We start from the raw sequence: 21,457 nt of genomic DNA, 5'->3' as shown, positions 1-21,457 counted from the left end.
GAGAGACCTCACCGAGCTCGTTTATGAGAGACCTCACCGAGCTCCTGCATGAGAGACCTCACCGAGTTCATTTATGAGAGACCTCACCGAGCTCGTTCATGAGAGACCTCACCGAGCTCATTTATTATGAGAGACCTCACCGAGCTCGTTTATGAGGAGAGACCTCACCGAGCTCGTTCATGAGACCTCACCGAGCTCATTTATAAGAGACCTCACCGAGCTCATTCATGAGAGACCTCACCGAGCTCATTCATGAGAGACCTCATCGAGCTCATTCATGAGAGACCTCACCGAGCTCATTTATGAGGGACCCCACCGAGCTCATTTATGAGGGACCCCACCGAGCTCATTCATGAGAGACCTCACCGAGCTCGTTTATGAGAGACCTCACCGAGCTCATTCATGAGAGACCTCACCGAGCTCCTTCATGAGAGATCTCACCGAGCTCCTTCATGAGAGACCTCACCGAGCTCATTTATGAGAGACCTCACCAAGCTCATTTATGAGAGACCTCACCGAGCTCATCGGAAGGGTAGGCGAAGTAGTTGATGAGGTCCTCGAGGCAGTTGATCATCTCCTTGAGGCTGACGTTGCGTAGCAGCACTGAGTGGCGTCGGCTGCTCTGCATCTCATCCAGGCATCTTGAACGCGTAATTGAAGAAATTATTTAATTAAAATTATAATTAAAACGTATTGCACGCAAGATTGAAGAAATTATTCAATTGAAATAGTAATTAATACGTATTGCAGACACGCAATTATTACTCAATGCTGTTACTAAATGCCACATAATAAATGTATCGGACGAACTATATTTAATTATTACATCGAAAGAAGTAGTTACCTATAGCACTTAGTTCGTTCGGTGTAATAATTAAATGTAGTTCGTTCGATGCATTTATGATGTGGTATTTAATATTGCCTGATGAAGTTACCTAGCAATATTACTTGAAGAAGTAGTTCAGTAATATTGTTGATGAAGTTGCTAAAGAAGTGCCGTAAAGTTGTAAATTAAATTCTAGAAGGCACCGGTTGGAAACACTCGACAAGAGTGATAGACCGGACCTTAGACCAGTCGTTACCCAGCAGTCCTCCTGTAGACAACCCATTTCTAGGCATGGTTGACAATAATTATAATCATTGCGCCTTTAGTTGCTTTGGTTCCAATCAACCTACCCTGCCTTTATTGGTAAGATTTTCCGTCCAACCAAATTGAGATTAGACAATAAAATATGCGGCATCTATTTCATATTCAGTTGCTATTTAGTGATAATATTGCGATTCCATAATTAACGTGCTTAAGTGATCAGTCTCAGTCAGTTCATAAGTATTATTATTTTCAATGTGTAGGGTTGCTGATCTCGCGTGAACTAGACTCGAGGTGGCACTCGCCAAGCTTGTCTTTTTAATCTTTTCGTGCTCAATGTCCACCACGGGAACCGACTTCTTACTTCGAGGATCGGATAAAAGCAGCAGATTATCCTGTTTAGGGAATTCGCAGATGTCGCTTGTTAATCGGTAGACTGAACAGCTAATGTGCCAGATAGTTTATTGTATGGCGTTATCTCTCAATGTAAATTTTGCTTCTTGCTTTGTTCTATTAAATTGTTGGTGTTCCTAAATGTTTGAAGTGTCCGAGTGAGGGAAATGAACCTCGATGAAGGACAGCCTTCATTACACCAAGAACTTTCTGGAGACCATCATCAAGTAAACGGGGACTATTACTTGATGAATTTGATGAGTAATATCACTTGATGAAATAGTAAAGTAATATTAGTCGATGAAGCTACTAATAAATAATTATTGATGAATTTAAATAACTTTACTTGATGGAGTTGCAAAACAATAATACATGACATAAATTTCAAGGTATAATACTAGATGAAGTCGTTGAGGAATGTCAACTAATGAAGGTAGTAATTATTATTACTTGATGAAGTCGTTAAGGAATGTCAATTAATGAAGGTAGTAATTAATATTACTTGATGAAGTCGTAGAGGAATGTCAATTAATGAAGCTACCAAATAATATTACTTGATGAAGTTGTTAACGAACTTCAATTAATGAAGCTACTAAGTATTATTACTTGATGAAGTCATTGAGGAATATCAATTAATGAAGCTAAAGTAATATTACTTGATGAAGTTGTTGAAGAGGTGCGAACACTTCCTGATGACCCTAGCAGTCCTACTCTCCTCCTCTTGGCTCCTGTAGAACTGCAGGCCGTCGTCCATCTTGCCTTCCTCATGCAGGATGGCCTGCTTCACCTCCACCTTGCCCACGCCCTTCTTCTTGATCTCGAACGCCTGCACGCAAAATATTTACCTAATATTTACGTAGTCTATTACAGTGTATTGTTAGTTTAATATTCGTCGAAGGATGAACGCTTGCACGCAAAATATTTACCTGATATTTACGTAGTCTATTACAATGTATTGTTAGTTACATATTTACCGAAGAATGAACGCCTGCACGCAAAAATATTTACCTGCTATTTACGTAGTCTATTACAGTGTATTGTTAGTTAAATATTTATCGAAGGAACAACGCTTGCAGGCCATATATTTACCTTCCATTTATATTTGAATTTGCAGGGTATCATAGGTTAATTACATAGTTTCGAAATGGTGAAGGTCTGCAAGTACATTATTTTACCTGATACTTGTACATCAAATTGCAATTCATCGTATAGGTTACATAATGTCTTTAAAGAAAAACGCCGACAGGCTGAAAATTCGACTGTCATTTACCGTGCCTATTTCGAGGTATCACTGGTTCCAAGTTTAGTGAAAGAAAAATGCTTGCACGTTGAATATTTACCTTTTAATTGCAGAGCCAATTTCTGGTTACATAATTTTTAGAATAAGAAGGACTGCCAGACAAATATTTTCCGGTTATTTACAAAACCATTTGAATGATATTGCCAAATATTTTCTTTCTAAAAGATACCGCGGCAGAGTCAACTAGTTCGAAGAAATGAGCTGTCACCCACCGTATACGATAAATAAAATGAAGTTTAGGTGAGAAACCATATAAAACTAAAAAAACAAATGAACGCTGTAGTCAACCCATTTGTTAACGGATACAATAAACTTCATTAAAGTTATTCATATATCAAGTCCATAACTACACACATGTATCAGAAGTTAACGTTAGTAAAAAAATTGTTTTTGTCCGCTGATATATCAACTATATTGGCAGTGCATTTATACCTAAAGATCTGGTAGCTAAAGTTACCAGATCATCATCAACCCTTTGCGTACTGGTAAATCAACCGTTGTTAACTTAATCCTTTGGCCATTGGTATCACTAGTTAACGTCATTATATACATGATGCACTTCTTGCTTGTGCATTTATATCGCCATGATGTACATATATACCGTACATATATAGTTACTGTACATATATAGTTACTGACGCTAGACAATGCATAAGACACACAAGTTAAGCTCTTGACAAGTGAGACGCACTCTATAGGAGAGCCAGAGTCCGGTCTCGATGTGCTGCACGATGACGGTCGAGTCACCATACTTGATGAGAGCCGTGCCGATCACCTCCAGATCCTTGTCCTCGAGGATTACTTTGTTGTCGTCCTTCTCCTCGCGCAGGTAGAACGCAGTCGCTGCCAGCGTCGCCTCGTCTCTGCGACCAAACCATGCATTTCAGGGTCGAAGAAATAATTCTCTTAATGCATTTAACATACATCTACTGATATAATATACATCAACTGATGTTACATACAACAAGTGATGTTACATACATCAACTGATGTTGCTATCGTCGTCGCAAAGATAGTCTCTAAAAGTATTATATGCAAAGAAACCTCAGGATATCAACCCTCAAAATTGCGAATATAGGAGATAAAGAACGGGATGCAAATTAAATCGGGCAGAAGCAAACGACTTCTCATAAAATAACTAATATAAGAAATAAGGCACTGATGTAAATGAAAGAAGAAACATGCCAGAGACGTCTTTCAAAATCACTCACATTGGAAATAAGAACTATCCGTAAGCAATCTCATCTTATCTTTATGTCTATCCGTAAGCAATCTAATAAGACATAAAAGTAATAGAAAACAACCTCTCCAGCAAGACGAGCTCATGCTGCTGGTTGATGCCCAGGTATCGGCCGGTTGTGATGTGTCGCAGGCGCATCGGGTGGAACCAATTGATGTAGCCGCCCGCCCACTTGGTACGTGCGAGCTCCAGCCGCCACAACGACCGAGCCTGTGATGTCACCGAGCCACCCTCGTACACCACGATGCTGCCACACCGAGATTATGTGATGTGGTGTCATCATTATGAGTGATGTGACTTCATTGTGACAGTTGGATGAGCATCATAGTGACAATCGTACACCTCGATGCTGACACATCAAGATAAAGTGATGTTGCGTAACATGGCATCATAGTGACTATACGTACACCACAAACTGCCATATCAAAATAGTGTGCTGTGGAGTAATGTGGCATCATTGTGAATGACTATATAGTTCATATGATGCTGCCACACCAAGATACCGAGTTAGTTATGCAAATAGATCGATGTGAGATTTGCACCAATGCCCTGCCACATTGAATAGAGGTGTTCAAATAACTCAAGTGTAAAGTAAACTAAAAAGAAATTTCTTAAGCCATTTCAGTGCGAAATCAGTATCTATTCTCTGAAGCTACAAAATAATTTCAATGATAATCAAGTTTTTGACGCATTATTCATGTTTGAAATTTTAAGCTAATGCAATGTACCATCAGCAACAAAATAGATTTTAAAGAGATTTTAAAGAGCTTAACATCGACTTCAAATGCGGTGCCGGCCAAGGCCAAGTCCACCAGACATGAGATTAACGTTGGATAAACTTGAACGTTAAAACGTTTAAATTACGTCGATTTAAAGTTTAAGTTGATTTAACGTTCATTAAATGGTAACGTTGAAATGACGTTTATTAAACGTTTTTTCAATGTTATTTTCCTGGAGTATTGCTGTTGCTCACTTCTGCCCGGGTTGGTCGGACCAGGTGGACGGTATAGAGAGGCATTCGTCTCCGCCGTGGAAGAACCGCAGCACCTCGCCTCCAAACACGCACGCTGCGGTTGGAAGACGATGTTCACGTGAGGATTGCAAAATAGGCCTATAGATCGTTAATGTGACATGGAATGCATAACACAATAGTTTTCTTCGACCCAAATAACGTCAAACCAATGAGTTCACAAATCTTCAATTTGTAGTGATTCAACTATTCATGCTAGATCATGTGCTGAACTGGGTAGGTGACTTGAATTCTGTGGACGAGAGGCAGTGAAACTGATATAGTAAGGTACGTAGCAATAATTTATTAGGTAATGAAGTCTCCAGGATAAATTCTGTGATTGCAGGACCATGCAATATGCATTAAACCAAACGGCAGCAAATTTAACCATTTCGCCAACCTCAAAAATGGCCCAAAATAAAATAGAAACATATGGTATCTCTGAAACATCTCGTCGACACTTCAAAAAATTAACTTACCATGACCTGCACAAGCCCGTCACGCTTACAAATAAAAATTCAGTTTAGATACGCAATCAGAATGCTTTAATTTACTGAACATGACTGATGCCCCGGTGTCCGTAACTCGTCCAAATACGGAGAAAGTACGCGGGGATGCAAAATCGATTAAAAAGCTCAGTGGTTCAAGAATAGTCGTGAAAGAATTTGTTTACAATAGTGGAGTCAACTTTGATCAGGCCTGTCGCCGGTTCTAAGCTCGCCCACTTTGCAATTTGACAAAAATTTTAACAATTACTTGCGGGTTTCGTATTTCGCTTTTGTGATCTTGGTGATCCTATTCAATCGGTCACCACGAGAATGCTCAAGTGTTGTACAAAACGGGCGTACTTGAAGAGATGTACGAGGTCGTAACTCATGGGCGCTGCAGAAGAACGGTTAATAGCCAAAATGCACGTAGTGGTCGATTTCTCGTCTGTGATTGGTAGGTGTAGCTTGAAAAGCCGTCTGTGATAGTGTGACGGAGTTACGCAAACGTAACTATCTTCGATAGCACGGCCCCTGAAGTTCATTATTTCAATACGTCCTGGGGACATACTTTCCAAATTTGCTAAGTAAGTACTTACGCTCGGTTTTCTTGTCTATAATTGGTGGATTTTGCTTGAAAGGCCGCCAATGATTGGCTGATAAACTTACGATCTCATAACTTTTTTTGAAAGTATAGGCCACGGGCACCAGCGCTCACCCACAAACTTGAGGCGGGAGAGGCCGGTGCCAAAGGGTGCCACCGACCAATGCGTGACGTGGAACGATGCGTTGACGATGCTCTGGTCGTCCTCCTTCGTCGCTTGCTGCCCGACGAAAAGTGACGTTATCAAAAACTCATTAGGGCATGATGATTTGATGAAGATTTAGACGATTTTAATCGTGATGATTCGATAACAACTGAATTTAACAAGCTAAGTTAATCAGAGAATGGCTATAATGGAGGAATTCAAAGTGAAACGAAAAGAAGGAGACACAAATACAGAAGAGTTTAAATTTTTCAATAGAAATAAACAAATTTCAACTTTTGGAGCAATCAACAACGATAAAAAGCCATCTGCTTGAACGTGGTGAACTAACAATTTTTTTTTCATTCACAAAAATAGTTTTGTTCTGTTGTAAAATATATTGTTGTTTAATCCTCATTATGCTCATGAATGCTTTACTAAAAACATAAATACCTTCCAGAGCAGATCAATTAGGCAATAAGACTCACCAAATATCGCTCTGTAGCAACCGACACTAAGATGAGGTCGTCGCCCACGCGAACTTTCTCGCCCTCGGACCGCTGCTTGCTGGCGGGGTGGATGGTCCACCAGCAGGACTCGCCTGTCGCAAACGGCACGTGTACTGAGAAACTACACACAAACAGTCTCTTACAAACAATAAACTCGAGCAACAGCTCCTAAACGCTGAAATTAAATTACATTATAACATAGAGATGGAATTACTACTCACTAAGCATCTCAAGTTAAAGCAACTTAGAACAAATCTCGTTTCAACGAATTCAAGTCGTTGACAACATGCACGATAGTCAGAGGCGGCGATCCATCCTGTTCTGCGACTGCAACGTTCGAAAGATATACCAATGATAAAAAGGATAATAAGGACATAATCGTTTCGACGTCATTGGCGTTGTCTCTCTAAACGGTAAAATTAAATAACACGGAAATGCAAAAAATTACTATACACTATAGGCACTTGACGCTGGAATAACGTTGATTCAACGTTGTTTAAACGAAATCAACTCGTTATTACGGTTGTTTTAAAGAAGTGAACTTGCACTAACGTTGTTTCAACGTCATTTGCCTCGAGAATAATATCAGCAATGCTCATAGCGGTGAGCATAGCATTCAAGAATAAAAAGGCATAGAGTCGAGCCCTAATTCTCCAGAATTGCCCGAGTTGCCGTAATGACCACTGTGTTTCAGGCGAGTGTTTATCATTTTAATCTTAATCAGAGTTCACACCCGAAGCTAATATACTGAGAATTTATGATTTATTCAGTACTTCTTCAGTACCTCGTTATTTTAATTATGACTGTTGCATGGTGAAAATCATGATAGAAATATTTTCATTTAAATCCGGATAGCAGCAGAAATTATGATGGCGTAGCTCCCTAGCTGAAATTCTTTCACTAAACTTCAAGTTCAACTTACTCTTCACCTATTGCGATTCAAAGATTCCATTTCGGTTTTGAAAAATGAAACAAGGGATAAAATATATACACTACCATGTGTCAAAACATAACGGCTATTGGCTTTATATTGGCTAAAATATGACACTCACAGTAATGCCACTATACATATAAACGCATGGTTAAAAAACCTGAATTAAAAAATGTTATTTCGAATGAAATTTACAAGCCGGATTCATTCTGGAAAAAAATTACTTTTATTTGTTGCCAATTTGTATTTTAATTGAAGTATACTAGCACAGACGAAAATGTACGGCAAAGTTGCTCATGCGTTACTTTGCATTTAATAATTCTAAGAACTCTGAATTACTGAACCTGTAAAAATAATAAATTACTGAAGTTGAATTCTATAATGAAACATAGAACCCACTACCTCAGGTTGGACCCTCAGGTTAGTAGGTCGTCACCTTGCGAGTGCTCCTGAAGACCGACGTCGAACGCCAGCTTATCGCGGGACGAGCTCGTCGAGAGACATGCTAGGTACTGCTCGGTACATCAATAGGACAGTCAATCGATAGGTTAAATATAGTGCAATTGTACACAGTATTGTATAGTGTACACCACAGTATTGTATAGTGTACAGCATAGTGAATTGTACCAGAAGAAGTCAGCCAGAGACTGTCCGGCCTAACTTTTCTAAATCACAATGACATCATCCTGGATTATTTAACCAGCCACGGACATTTTATTTAACCACCGTTTAGGACAGTAAATCATTTGAACCAAATTCTGAATATTCTGTTGAAGCTGCTGGAACTGAACATTTGTTAGTTTTGGAAGTAATTAAATTTACAGGTAAAAATTAGAACCGCTTATCCATTGTCAATTTATTTGCAACTAAACGTTTTGAATACTAATTAAACAAAATTAATGCCATTACCTTTCGATTGTGCGAAAACATCACAGTATTTCAGAGGTCAATTTATAGGCAAAAAGATTTAAAACCGTTCACCAGTGAATTTGTCGTTAGATAGTTGAAAGAAAATAGGTGTGCAAAATATGTTATTACTTTTTCTCATAGATAATAAACGGATGTGCAGACAATATTTGATACGCCAATTTCGAACAAAATAACCGTAAGACTGCAGAGTATGTATACAACGCAAGAATTTCCTGTAGATAGAATTAAAGAGTCGAAGTATTTAAACCAGATAATGTCAGTTGCGTATTTTTTTGATTGTATTTTTAGTGAGCGATTTAAATAAAAGTATTTTATTGTTTGTCGTGATAGCTGCAAATCAAATATCATCTCACATATACATAATAAAGAAAATAAACTTGAACACTAAAAGATAAAAGCCGAAGAAAACTTTCAGAAAACATGTATAAAAATGAAAAAAATAAAAAGGTTATCAAATATAAACAAAAGTAAAATGAACATTGCATTTATGTGATCAGTTCACTCATCGATGTATTCAAGGCAACACCAAACAACAATTCAAAGCAACATCAAATATCATGAAAATTGATTTAAAAGATTTAAATAAATTTATTGATTAAGAACTTTGATTTAAAATTTTAAATCAATCAATCTCTGATTGATTTGAATCTTTTAAATCTTCGATTTAAGTCAATCAATCTTTGATTGATTTAAATCTCTTAAATCTTTCATTTAAATCAATCAATCTTTGATTGATTTAAATCTCTTAAATCTTTCATTTAAATCAATCAATCTTTGATTGATATAAATATTTTAAATCTTTGATTTAAATCAACGAATGACTGATCAATTGATTTAAAAGAACATATGCATGCCAAGATAGGAACAACTCTGGGCGTCACTGACCATGCTGGAGTTCTCGTGGTGCAGCAGCACAGCATTGCCGTAGAGCAGCGTGCGGTGTCCCGACCCTGTCCCTTTACCCTGGGGATACACAGAGGGAAGATAGAGCGTTGGGGCTAGTGGGGTCGGGGGAGGAGATGACATGGAATGAGATGCGGAGTGAGAGGCATGGAAGGGGAATGGGAGGAGTGGTGGGAGGCATGGAGGAATGGTAGAGGAATGAGAGGGGATGAGAGGAGTGGTGAAAGCATAGAGGAATCGAGAGGAAAAAAATGAATGGGAGGGGAATGAGAGGGGAATTAGAGGGGAATGATAGGGGAATGAGAGGAGTGGTGAGAGGCATGGAGATATAATCCGAATAGTTTAGTATATAGCTGGTGTAGCAGCAGGAGAACCTAAATAGAAAGAAAATGCAATAAACATAAAAATAAGATAGAACAAAGCATTAGGCCACTGGCGGCAGGGAATATAACAGTGACGATGTCAGTAACAAATGCACATTAAGCGACAGTTCGACTACGAACCTCGTCACGGGAAGCAGCGAAAAATAAAATAATTATATTTTCGTGAGAGGAGCAAAGAAGAAAAAGTGAATGATTGCGAGCGTCAAGTGTCGGTAACTTTGAAGAAATACGGAAAATCAAGCCACAAGGAAAGTCTCCCTATACGAGTCAGGTCAGAACTTTTGAGACAAAATTGAGTGTTCTTGATACTAAAAAGCGAAAATGGGTTATAGCACAAAATGATGCCCTTTTAAAAATTCGTGTATAATCATTTAAGATGGTAAAAAAGTGAAAATGGGTTTCGTAGCACGAAAGGTAGCCTTTTAGAAAATTAATGTAATAACATATGACATAAGGAAACAGACAAACAAAATTAGATCGACGATATTCATGGGGAGATTACACGAAAGTCCAGCGAAAGGGGATTGGAATAAGAAATTTATTGAAAGCAATAGTGGAAAAAATTTTTTCCACTATTGAAAATAGTGGAAAAATAATACTACATTTAAGTAAATGATGCAAAAATTTCGTCTAGGCAAAAGTTCATACGTATAATATAAACACAACAATTATCAATGACATTTAAAGCAAAGAAACAAATATCCCGTTTAAAAATTCACATTCATGAACATACGGCAAAGGAGAATCAACGACTGTCAGACAACAGACACACGAACGAAAAAAAGGGTCAATTATCACAAAATTTTTAATTCTTCGGCACATATAGTTAGAACATATAATTTAGGAAGGATTCTTAATGAATAAACACCGAAGTAATACAAGCTTCGGATACGACATGGTTTATGTCGCCCCTAGACACGCAATTTTCATCAACAATTTCTTGTTGTAACTAAAGCGACCGCTGAGGTAAACCGACGCTATGCAACTTAATTGACAGCTCAGACTCGCGTTGAGCGCAACAGGAATGAACAAAACTTTTCTAAGTTACACCAACAGGTATAAACACGGGCATTACATGAAATATGGCACGGTAATGCCGAAGACAGTTAAAAAACCTATTTATATTGAACGCAATTATTACAATAAAGTAAGGCTGCTATCAGAAGAAGCAAATTCGTAAAAATAAAAGTTTTTGCCATGAATTTTAACTGGTAACTCGCATAACCAAAAGAAGCATGGAAGGCATTGGAAGAAAATTTCAAAATTTGAAGTACGCACCAATAAATTATGAGAAGTAATAACAAACTTATTTCAATATTATCAATTGGAAAATACGATGCCGAAAACAAAATAAGATGGCTAAATAATATAAACAAAGAAGCCTAAAGCCAAGAATATAAATTTTAAAAAGTGGACGCTCTGGGATCAAAATTGAATTAATGAAACTTGCGTATAATATAAATTTTAATCCATAATTTATCTTTTATTATCGCTTTAGTAAGTAAGGGAACATTCTCAGCAGGGAGCTGGCGGACTGGATCTAAAAGAGAACTACAAAAAAATGTATAAATTGAAATGCAAAATTACATCGAAAAAGCGGAATACACAATGGAGATAATTGATGCTGCAGCCGGGACATGCAGTCACGACGCTGGAATACAATAAATTTTAATAAACACGGAATAGAAGCTGTTTACACAATTTTAAAAAATTAAAAAATGAGTTAGTGCGAGTAAAATTGCTTGAAAATTAATGTTTCTTCGACGCCAAAAAGAAAGAAAGCAAAATACTGCAATGTTTGTAAAACGTCTTTGGTACCCAGTCAAAAATCTAGAACATTTCGCCAGCACATTGAGGTAGATCGAGTGCGCGTGTATCATCGCCGAAACACCGACGAAGTGTTCAGTTTTCAAGATCGCCTTATCGCTCATGAGCAGCAAGCGGCCTCGGTGGGTAACTAAGGCGAACCGCACGCGGCAGCGCTTATACGATACCCACCGTCGCCGCATGTAACTCAGGCGCAACATCTATACAGTAGTCGAATCTGGACCAATACTTGAGTATCTACGTATATTCCACGGTATCCTGCCGAATTAAACACTTCTTAAACTCTTTTACTGCTTTTAATAAATTCTTTGTTTTATGCATCACATACATGTTTATGCAGCACATTAATCAATATCAATGAGTAGGGATTGTGAAGCTGAACTCGAGAATTTTACCACTATCGCCGGTCGAAGAAATTATGAGATCACTGTCTGAAAATTGAAACCTTACTCAGACTGCAGTAGGAAGAGCGTGTGCTGTTGCTTTAGCATACAAAGATGTCAGTGGAACTTCGTCGCATGGTTTCTAGGTGTTCCACGTAGTACTTACAGAATGAATGCTTTATTTGAGGATCGACTACTTTTGAGATTTAATAGAGTAGACGTCGCTAGTTTACATTACAATCCACTAAGAAACACGTGTGCATATTGAAACATAAACCATTAATATTCGATGACACAGAATGGCTCAATCAGCATTTTTACCAGGTAACAAATCGAATTACCTGGTTAAAAAAACCTACAAAATAAATAAAAAATTTCTCCATCCTAATTTCATTTCGATATTGATAATAATCACTTTCAAATTTTTACGTTGCTTCGTGACATTCATCTTTATCGAAATTAAATTGATTCGGAATCTATTTATATCTCTTTTCAGCTCGAATCTCTTTCTTCGAAACTGCTTTAAATAAAATTTTCACCCATGTATAAATTTAGGAATAAGTTTTCAAAGTTGTCCATTGGCGTAACAGACGTTATCGCGGCCAGCGACATTTTTCATTAGGCACACGGTTATAATAACTTCACGGCCTCTTGTGGATACCATGCAGTGATTTATAAGCGTACCACAATTAAGCAATATACACACTCTGCTATCATGATTGTTCGCCTACCGTCTAATCGCCGGTGAAACATCCTCGATTTTTGACTGGGGACGTAGAGATTGCACGTGAGAAACTACAAGCCTTTGATAGCTTAAAAATAAAACGTTGAGTTTGAATTGAAGTAGTGGTGTGTAGATACTTACTGCGCCTTCGCTCTCTTGCTGCACACATAACAACAATAAGTTAGAAGTTATCTGGGAGGGAAGTCATGTCTTCTGCAGAGCTCTTTGCATGGCGTCACTGACGCATTTATAGCAAAACATTTGTACACGCATCTTATGGTGTAGCAGACACTGAATATTTTAGCCAACCATTGAGCATACATACTTCTATCTACGCGTAAGTTTAGCACAAATTATTTACAAACGCTTAGCATTCAAGTTTTGTTGTATTATATTGCATTTTTATTTTTATTCTACGATATCCTGACTAACTCTTATTTCATGAGCTTATGGATAACTCTCATTTTATGAGTTCCTAACTATTATTACAGGAGTTTCGGACTGGTGATACTTATTTTCTTATATAACATATTTCTTTCGATTTTAGTCATAATTAACTCCTGTTAGTACGAAAATAACGCAAGAAATAAGACATCTTGAAATAATAACCGATTTAAAAAAATATTTTCCTACCCTATGAATGCCAGACAGACCAATTATCGAGGCAAATGAAAGTAGAAATGATTTTCGCTCAAGACAAAACAATACCTGCAATATACCAATATTTTGCTCTCTGTTATGAATTCATAACTAATAATGAAAATGTGAAATCTATTGTCACATGAAAGGTTTTTGTAATAGTTTTCAATCTGACTGCAGTCAATCAAGCTGTCTAATGAGGGATGCATGTGGAGCGTCAACCTTTTATAAGTACATTTAGGTATCAACTAACCATGCGATCATCGGTCACACAGAGCAAATTCAACAAAGATTTCCAAGAGATAGTTTATAACAGTTTCCACTCAATAGTAGTAATCAAGCTATAAATTGTTATAAAAATTGTCACTCGATTAGGAGATAGATGATCTGTACAAAATTAGAGAAGGAAAGACTGGCTGAGACAATGAGTGGAGTGAGCAAGACTTTGCAGAGTGTCCCTGAATCTCTGCATGTGTATTTCAATTCTAAACATTGGCAAATTTTTTTTCACATGGAAGCCTTTGACGGCCCCAACACAATAACTAATTATGATTATTTCGATTTATTGCGTAAACCAGTGGAATTATAGAGAAATTTCATAAAATACACATTGGATGAATGTGAAATTCTAGCACGCCTTAAACCTGAAGTCATTCGCAAAATGCGCGAATCAGAGTCAGAAATCGCAGTAATAATTCATTTTTTTAATAACTTTAAAATTTAAATGACTCACAGAGGCGCTAAATTCCTTCAAATCCGCTATGTACAAATGAAGCAATCACACGATAACATTCATCCTCTTTAAATTCACGAGAAAATATGTTCCAAAATCAGATACTAGTCACTTTTTTCGTATGAAAATTCATTCCGTTCTACAATTCATACTATTTCAAACGTCATAAAATATCTTCCCGGGTCCTTTCAACAAACCAGGTCACACAGTCACACGCAGTGCCTTCCACTAGCAGTGTTCAGATTTTCCGAAACAAAGATCTACTCTAGCTTTTCAAAAGGTTTATTTTGAAAGTGCCTTCATTTAAGGTGAATTTTGGCCGTTCATAAAATTCATAGCACTGAAAAAAATCTTGCTCGGCACTTGGCACTTGAGGAAATTTTTCATGTTTTTCAAACCCTGTATGCACTTTCCAAAGTTGGCTGTTTGAGCTTAAATTTCAATAGCGAATCTCGGAGCTAAATTATTATTTAAATTCAACTATTTTACTTCAAAATTGAGTTATGAGAAGTAGTTTTGACCAACACTCCTTGGGAAATTTTCTCTAAAATGTTGAGACTATTTGGATTTTAAAATTTATTACATTTATTTATTGCTATTTAAATTTATTGTTTATTTGACTTCATATGGATTTTTAAATTATTTAAAATGTAAAACTGGTATTTGTTATAATTGCACAACAAATTTGTACAAATGATGTGTATATTGTCATATAATATAAATACAAATCTCTGGAGAATGATAAACTAATTTAAAATAGCTGTTAAAGTTAAAAAAATTTCCTCATTTCCTTGAAAACGAACCCAGTATGTGGAGAAACGATGAAATCTCTCGACACGCTACGTCGAAACTAATTACTAGTGCATTGCATACGAAACTCGATGCAGTACTCAGTGCAGCAACTTTTCGTCAACAAATAAGTACGAGAACGAATAAGTTCGAGCTCTGAGCATCGGCATGCATTTCGCCTCACTTTTGCTTTGACTTGAGGGGATTACAGGGCACGAAATACAGCCTTCTGAGGGCAGTCTGCTCGAGGGCATGTCGGTACACAAACACCGTGAGTAGAGGAAGAGGGGAAATGAGGGGACGAAAGAAGCGAAGATTAAAGTAATGAGAGTTAGTTCTATGAGGATTACCAGAGTATGGGTGAGCCATAATAGGAAAGAAGACGAGAGTATGGAGAAAATTTAATAGGGATAAAGCCGAGGGTATGGAGGAACTAGAAGATGAATGAAAATGAAATTAATGTGGAACTCTAAGAGGAATGGAGCTAGGCGAAAGAATATAGGAATTGGAAGAGAAATAAAGTAGGTAGAAAGAAATGAGGATAATCAGTAGAATGAAGCCAAAAAGGAGCAAAACTTAAAACTTAAAAAAGTAAAAACAACTTAAAAACGAGAACATTGAGACTGTGTGGAGAAGAGGAGGGAGCGACAAGGGGATGAGGGGTCATCGCTGCAGAAGAGCTCGATAATAGCGCAGCATGACCTACGGAGAGTAGGGCCTACGGAGGGTAGAGCCTACAGAGGGTAGAGCCTACAGAGGGTAGAGCCTACAGAGGGTAGAGCCTACAGAGGGTAGGGCCTACAGAGGGTAGGGCCTACGGAGGGTAGGGCCTACGGAGGGTAGTGCCTACATAGGGTAGGGCATACCGAGGGTAGTTCCTACATGGGGTAGGATAGGGCCTACGGAGGGTAGGGCCTACAGGGGGTGGGCCTACCGAGGGTACGACCAACTGAGCATATGTTTGACATATTGCGAGATGACCTGTCCGAAATAGTACTCGTATAAGTCACGTTGACAAGGAGAAGCGAAAGACTAAAAAAATGCACAAGAAACTAAAATTTCATGGCTGAAGATCATCAATAGCGACGCATGATCACTCATCGTTGTTTTCCGCGAGCATTTGACCAATTTATTTGTGAAGTGAATATGTTGAATAGATTGTAGAAGAATAAGTGTAACTGCAAAGGAAAATATTGACGATATTTCATTGCTGGGCACTTTAGTATCAGTTTTGATTAGTTTTCAAGCGGCTCGATATGTTTCAAGTGAATGATCAAGAAATGGTCGTAAAAATACATGTAAAGTACCAAAAACTTGATTGTAAGGAACACGAGATTCGTTCTCTGGTGATAAAGATTACATGCTCGAATCACAATTAAGCGGAGACAAACTGGGAGCGCAAACGTAAAGAATAAACTTGAACTCAAATTGCGCGAGGTGACTAGAAGAAGCGAAAGAAAAATTACGACGTAGACTGACAAACCAAATCAATTTTTTAAGCCCGATGCGCTTGTTGTTTATTGCTGAGGCGAGTGACAGTTGCGATATGAGTGCCAACTACATTATCTCGGCTATATAGACATTGAGTCCTGTGTGACATGTTGCAGTTTGTAAGTCAGTTAAGATATGGCTCTAGTTAGTAATTAAGTCACTTTTGACCTGGCTGTGCACTCACTTAATGTGGCTTCATTAATATCTTAATACCTCCATAAATACTCTAAGATCAGCCAAATTCATACAAAACGAAAATTTATTGCAGTTATGCAACATTTTCAAACACCTTCCAAGATCCACCGACATTCGAACACTTGCATTTATCCATCAGTACTCTCAAACATTCTTCAGACTTGCGAGCATTCAAACGTTTGCCATCAATTTTAGGCATTTTCAAACATTCATTAACATCTTCTATAATTTTAGAGCCTTTTCACACATTCAAACAAACATGTCCTGTTATTCGAGAACCTTTTCAAACCTTCTTCTAAACACTTGCTATCATTTTAAATCCTTTTAAAGCATTCATTCAAACATTTGCATATATCCCTCAAAAATTTCAAAAAATTCTTGAGGATCCACCAAGACCCGAAGCACCCTATGGTCCCCCGCCCCCCCCTCTCGTCACCCACCGACTCATTGGCCGCGGCGGTGACAAGCTCTTGAAGCGCCCGCACCGACAGCGCTTGTTCGATCACAAACACGCACTGCGACAGATCTGGCGGGCTGTTCTGCTCAATAATGCAAACAAATGTTAGTTCCTTACTCAATATATGTCGCTATAATCTACAACAATGATCATGTTAATCACCAAATGAAATATCACTATAACCAATTCAATCACTTTAATCACCACAATCAATATAATCACTATATAATGAAATGTCACTATAATATTTGTCACAATAATATATGTCACACTAAAATCAACAAATGGCTATATATCATTAGAAAAGTTTTGAGGTACTAAAATCTTCCAAAGTGTATTTACAATTCTAAAAATTTCTGTCGTTCTTATCGTATGAAGATAAATTTTACTGAAAAATATAACGTCTTTGATTATCCGTATTAATAATTAAATAATTTAGATCGTCCTTATTGTTATTATGTAAGAAATTGGGAGTGCAGATTTTTAGGTAGCATAGGCATTTTTAAATTTTATAGACAATAAATGTTTGAAAATTTGTCGATGCATACAAAAGAAGCTGGCTGCCTATTAATCGAATGATGTTAATAATTAAAAAATACTGAGCAGAAACAAAATATTTTAAAAAAGAAACTGAATTAAAACCATAAAAATCCCAATTTCTGAATGAAAAATTAAATTAAGCAAAAACCAATTTATTCAAAGAGATGAAATTAAGCAATAATCAAGTTTAATCAATACTCCAAAGTATAAAACCTAAACCATCATTTTTTGATCTCCACAATCTGCATTGTGCCAGCTCCTGAACTCGGAGAGCAGTAATTCATACTCCAGTAAAAAGTAACACAGGAATAGTTTCGTTAGTTTACATGGATCTAGTAAAATAAAAAAATTAATGAGTTGCATATAATAATGCAAAAAATGACAGCGCAAGTGGCGTCTGCTTAATACGTGTACGTCTAACAGAAACAGAAGAATATAAAGTAAATGAAATACTGGGAGTGTTTACCGCAGACTAACATTGGCAATCGGCCAATGCGCCGAAATGCCATTCCTACGCGAGAACAACGAACAACTGGTAGAATTTTACAACGCTATACCTACTGGAAACATACATAACAAGATAAACTGTAAGAAGGCATGAAACTGAAACAACAATTCAAGTGACTTTTAAAGATTAAATTCAATGTACTTAAATTGCATTCCTTATTATACGAGATACTGACATTCGAGATAAAATATACTGAAACATTTATGTTAATTCGTTTACTCAATTTTTGAAGTGTAACTAAATGTTTTTTAAGTGAAGTGAATATTAAATGCATAAAAATTAACCTGTAGGCAAATTCATAATAGAGCTGCTCAAGGAAAAGTGGGCATCAAAAACCTGCGTTGGCGAAATAACCCTGCACAACAAATTAAAGCAGACAAAAATCTACCAATACAGATTTTGGAGACGAACAAAATCTAAATTATGCATACATCGGTTAGTATCACCGACCTTGTCCGTGATGTTCTCCAGGAAACAAGTGCGGTTGCCGAAGCCTTCGGCGGCAAGGCAGACCCTCTCGCCTGTGGCGTTGCAGGAGAGACACACCATGTCCTCCTGTCGGGGAAATAAAATATGTCAGAATAGCTTTTAAATTTAGAATTTTGTTGTTATTACTTGACAATAAAAGTATTATAGTCAATGGCATTGCAGGAGTGGCACACCATGTCCTCCTGTTGGGGGAAATAAAATATGTCAGAATAGGTTATAAATTTAGAATTTTGTTATTATTAGTTGACAATAAAATATGATAACCAATGACATTGCAGGAGTGGCACACCATGTCCTATTGTTGGGAAAAATAAATATGTCAGAATAGCTTATAAATTTAGAATTTTGTTATTAACATTTGATAATAAAGTATTATAGCCAATGGTATTGCAGGAGAGACAGATTATGTCCAATTGTTGAGGGAAATAAATGAATATTTCATGAAAATATTGCTTCGCTACGGCAGTAGGGCTCGAAATTTTATTATTGAGTTGCCCATCGAACCTCCAGGCGAGGTAGCAATATGGTCGTTTCAAACTTCAGTTCAGTAAGCCTTCGTAAAGAACATATTATTGTTGTATGGGCCTATCCACTGAAAGTCAGCAATAAATATTAGTGTTCCATGTATGATAAATATATATAATTTCGGGATTATTCAACATGTAAGTAACATTTTAAATTTTATCTCTTTAGTTGTCGATAAAATCTTCTCATTAAGATATGATGCGAAACATTGAAACATGAATTTTTTATATACATAAATGACTTAAGCTTAGTAACAGACATGGGTTCGCTACTGCCAAGGCAATATATTAAGTGCGAGCAAGTGTTTCCGAGTGACTGGAGGAATCAATCTTGCCGACAGTGGCCAAGCTTACGATGAAATAAATTTAGAAAAATACTTCGAGAAATTTAATTTAGGTGAGGCGCATATTTGACTTAATTAATGGGCAAAGTTTAGGCGGTGAGAGAAGGAAAAATTATTACTAAATTATTGTGACATATCATCCTTATTGTAGGGAGGAGAGATNAATCTTGCCGACAGTGGCCAAGCTTACGATGAAATAAATTTAGAAAAATACTTCGAGAAATTTAATTTAGGTGAGGCGCATATTTGACTTAATTAATGGGCAAAGTTGAGGCGGTGAGCGCAGGAAAAATTATTACTAAATTATGATAACATATCATCCTTATTGTAGGGAGGAGAGATCATGTGTCGGATGGTGGAGCAATTGGCTGGCATCATCCGGGTATAGCAATTGGCTGACATTGTCCGGGCATAATACTAGTATCCGGGTATAATACTAGTATCCGGTTGGCATGGTCCGCGTATAACACTTGGCTGGCGAGAAGAGCGTACCCAGACAACCTGAGTTCCAAGGTCGCCACCGCCGCACGCCATGCAACCTAAAGCTGCTAACCCAGAACCTTGCTGTGCCCTCCCGTGGTGTGGGGAGACTTGGGGAAATGCGGGGGAGTATCCGCACCAATGTACGGGCATTGAGGTGCACGCGGGGGAGGATCCGCACCCATGACGAGACTGTGTGGGCACAAGAGGGGAAGAATCTTCACCCATATTACGTAGTTGTTCCCACGTGGAAAATTTGCGTTAACCGCTAGAGTGATGTAAATTACAAACTTCAATATTCCTAAACGTCCAACAGACTGAGAATGACTCGTATAATTTCAGTTATATTCTCTTTGAAATTAATTGTTCTCAGCCTTCAGTTTGCGGTCGCATCAATCCAGTACGATATCCATGAGGATAAGTTCACATAGAACTCGCACGAAGCCTCAAAAGCACCGCAATAAAATACTCCGCAAGCAGAGAGTATTCGCCAAGCTGTCGCTGCAGTTGTTATATCATAAGATCGTGTAAACGTGATAATTTCGCCGTGCTTACAAAAAGCACGGCGTTTTTAGTAACTGTGAGTCATAATACTTCCCGAACTGTTAAAATGGAGTTCTGATTTATTTTTGAGACAGATATCTATGGTGCAAAGTAAGAATTATAATACAAATGAAATGCGTACATATACGAGAATCGTATATGATCGTATATGTGCAACAATGGTTCCATGAAGCTAATGAGTTCAGAGAGTCTAGCAAAAACGTCTTGCAAAGTCGACGAAAGCCGAAAAAATATAACTCAGCACTCACTGCAGTGAGTGACAGAGAGCGCATTTTCTCGTCGACGAAAACTTGAGGTCACGGGCAGACGGACGGACAGACGGACAGACAGACAGACAGACGGACATGGCGAGCACAATAGTGCATTTTTTCTATAAATGAGAAAATGCGCTAAAAAGCGACCGAGGGTTCTCCCCAGCCATCAGGTTCGGTTCTGGCATCGCATTAAAAATTCGTGTGACAAGCTTAAATTTTACTGCGATCACAAATTAAAGTTTCAAATCCGAAAGTAATAATTTTGCAATGGGATTGAACATCTACAATAAATGACGCGGTAGATCAGCTCATAGTAGTTATCCAGTAGACTTATTTCAGACACTTTTTTCTGCCACATGGGCGACTAACTTACGGACGATTTCTGCATATGGGCGACTTAAGCCTTCCTCCGTCCGACCAACTTACAATTAAGGAATATTATTATAAACAAAAGGGCACAGAGTTAAACATTGAGCTTCGCGCCATAGTCACGCAAGCATTCAAACAACACGCAACACGACACGAGAAAATCAATGGAACTGAGAGGAAATCGTGAAATGTTTTCCTGATTCAACGGGCATTAAAGACGATGTTCTGGCA

At 37.7% G+C, this 21,457-nt stretch overlaps 1 protein-coding gene across 1 annotated transcript in view; it reads right to left on the bottom strand.

Moving 5' to 3' along the window:
• Nucleotides 1-21,457, bottom strand: part of LOC108667979 (ryanodine receptor-like) — a gene marked incomplete at its 3' end in the record, with an annotated part of 62,720 nt that overhangs the window by 32,171 nt on the left and 9,092 nt on the right. Inside the window, 12 exon segments of the mRNA XM_047884478.1 lie at nucleotides 517-641; nucleotides 2,137-2,306; nucleotides 3,472-3,643; nucleotides 4,085-4,267; nucleotides 4,994-5,087; nucleotides 6,233-6,338; nucleotides 6,749-6,861; nucleotides 8,137-8,212; nucleotides 9,516-9,593; nucleotides 12,992-13,009; nucleotides 17,138-17,236; nucleotides 18,653-18,757. Coding sequence (XP_047740434.1) covers nucleotides 517-641; nucleotides 2,137-2,306; nucleotides 3,472-3,643; nucleotides 4,085-4,267; nucleotides 4,994-5,087; nucleotides 6,233-6,338; nucleotides 6,749-6,861; nucleotides 8,137-8,212; nucleotides 9,516-9,593; nucleotides 12,992-13,009; nucleotides 17,138-17,236; nucleotides 18,653-18,757 — 1,339 coding nt within the window.

This window comes from Hyalella azteca, unplaced genomic scaffold (genome assembly GCF_000764305.2).
Source record: "Hyalella azteca isolate HAZT.00-mixed unplaced genomic scaffold, Hazt_2.0.2 contig1933, whole genome shotgun sequence".
Taxonomy (NCBI): Eukaryota; Metazoa; Arthropoda; class Malacostraca; order Amphipoda; family Hyalellidae; genus Hyalella; species Hyalella azteca.
This window is presented reverse-complemented; position numbering and strand designations above follow the sequence as displayed.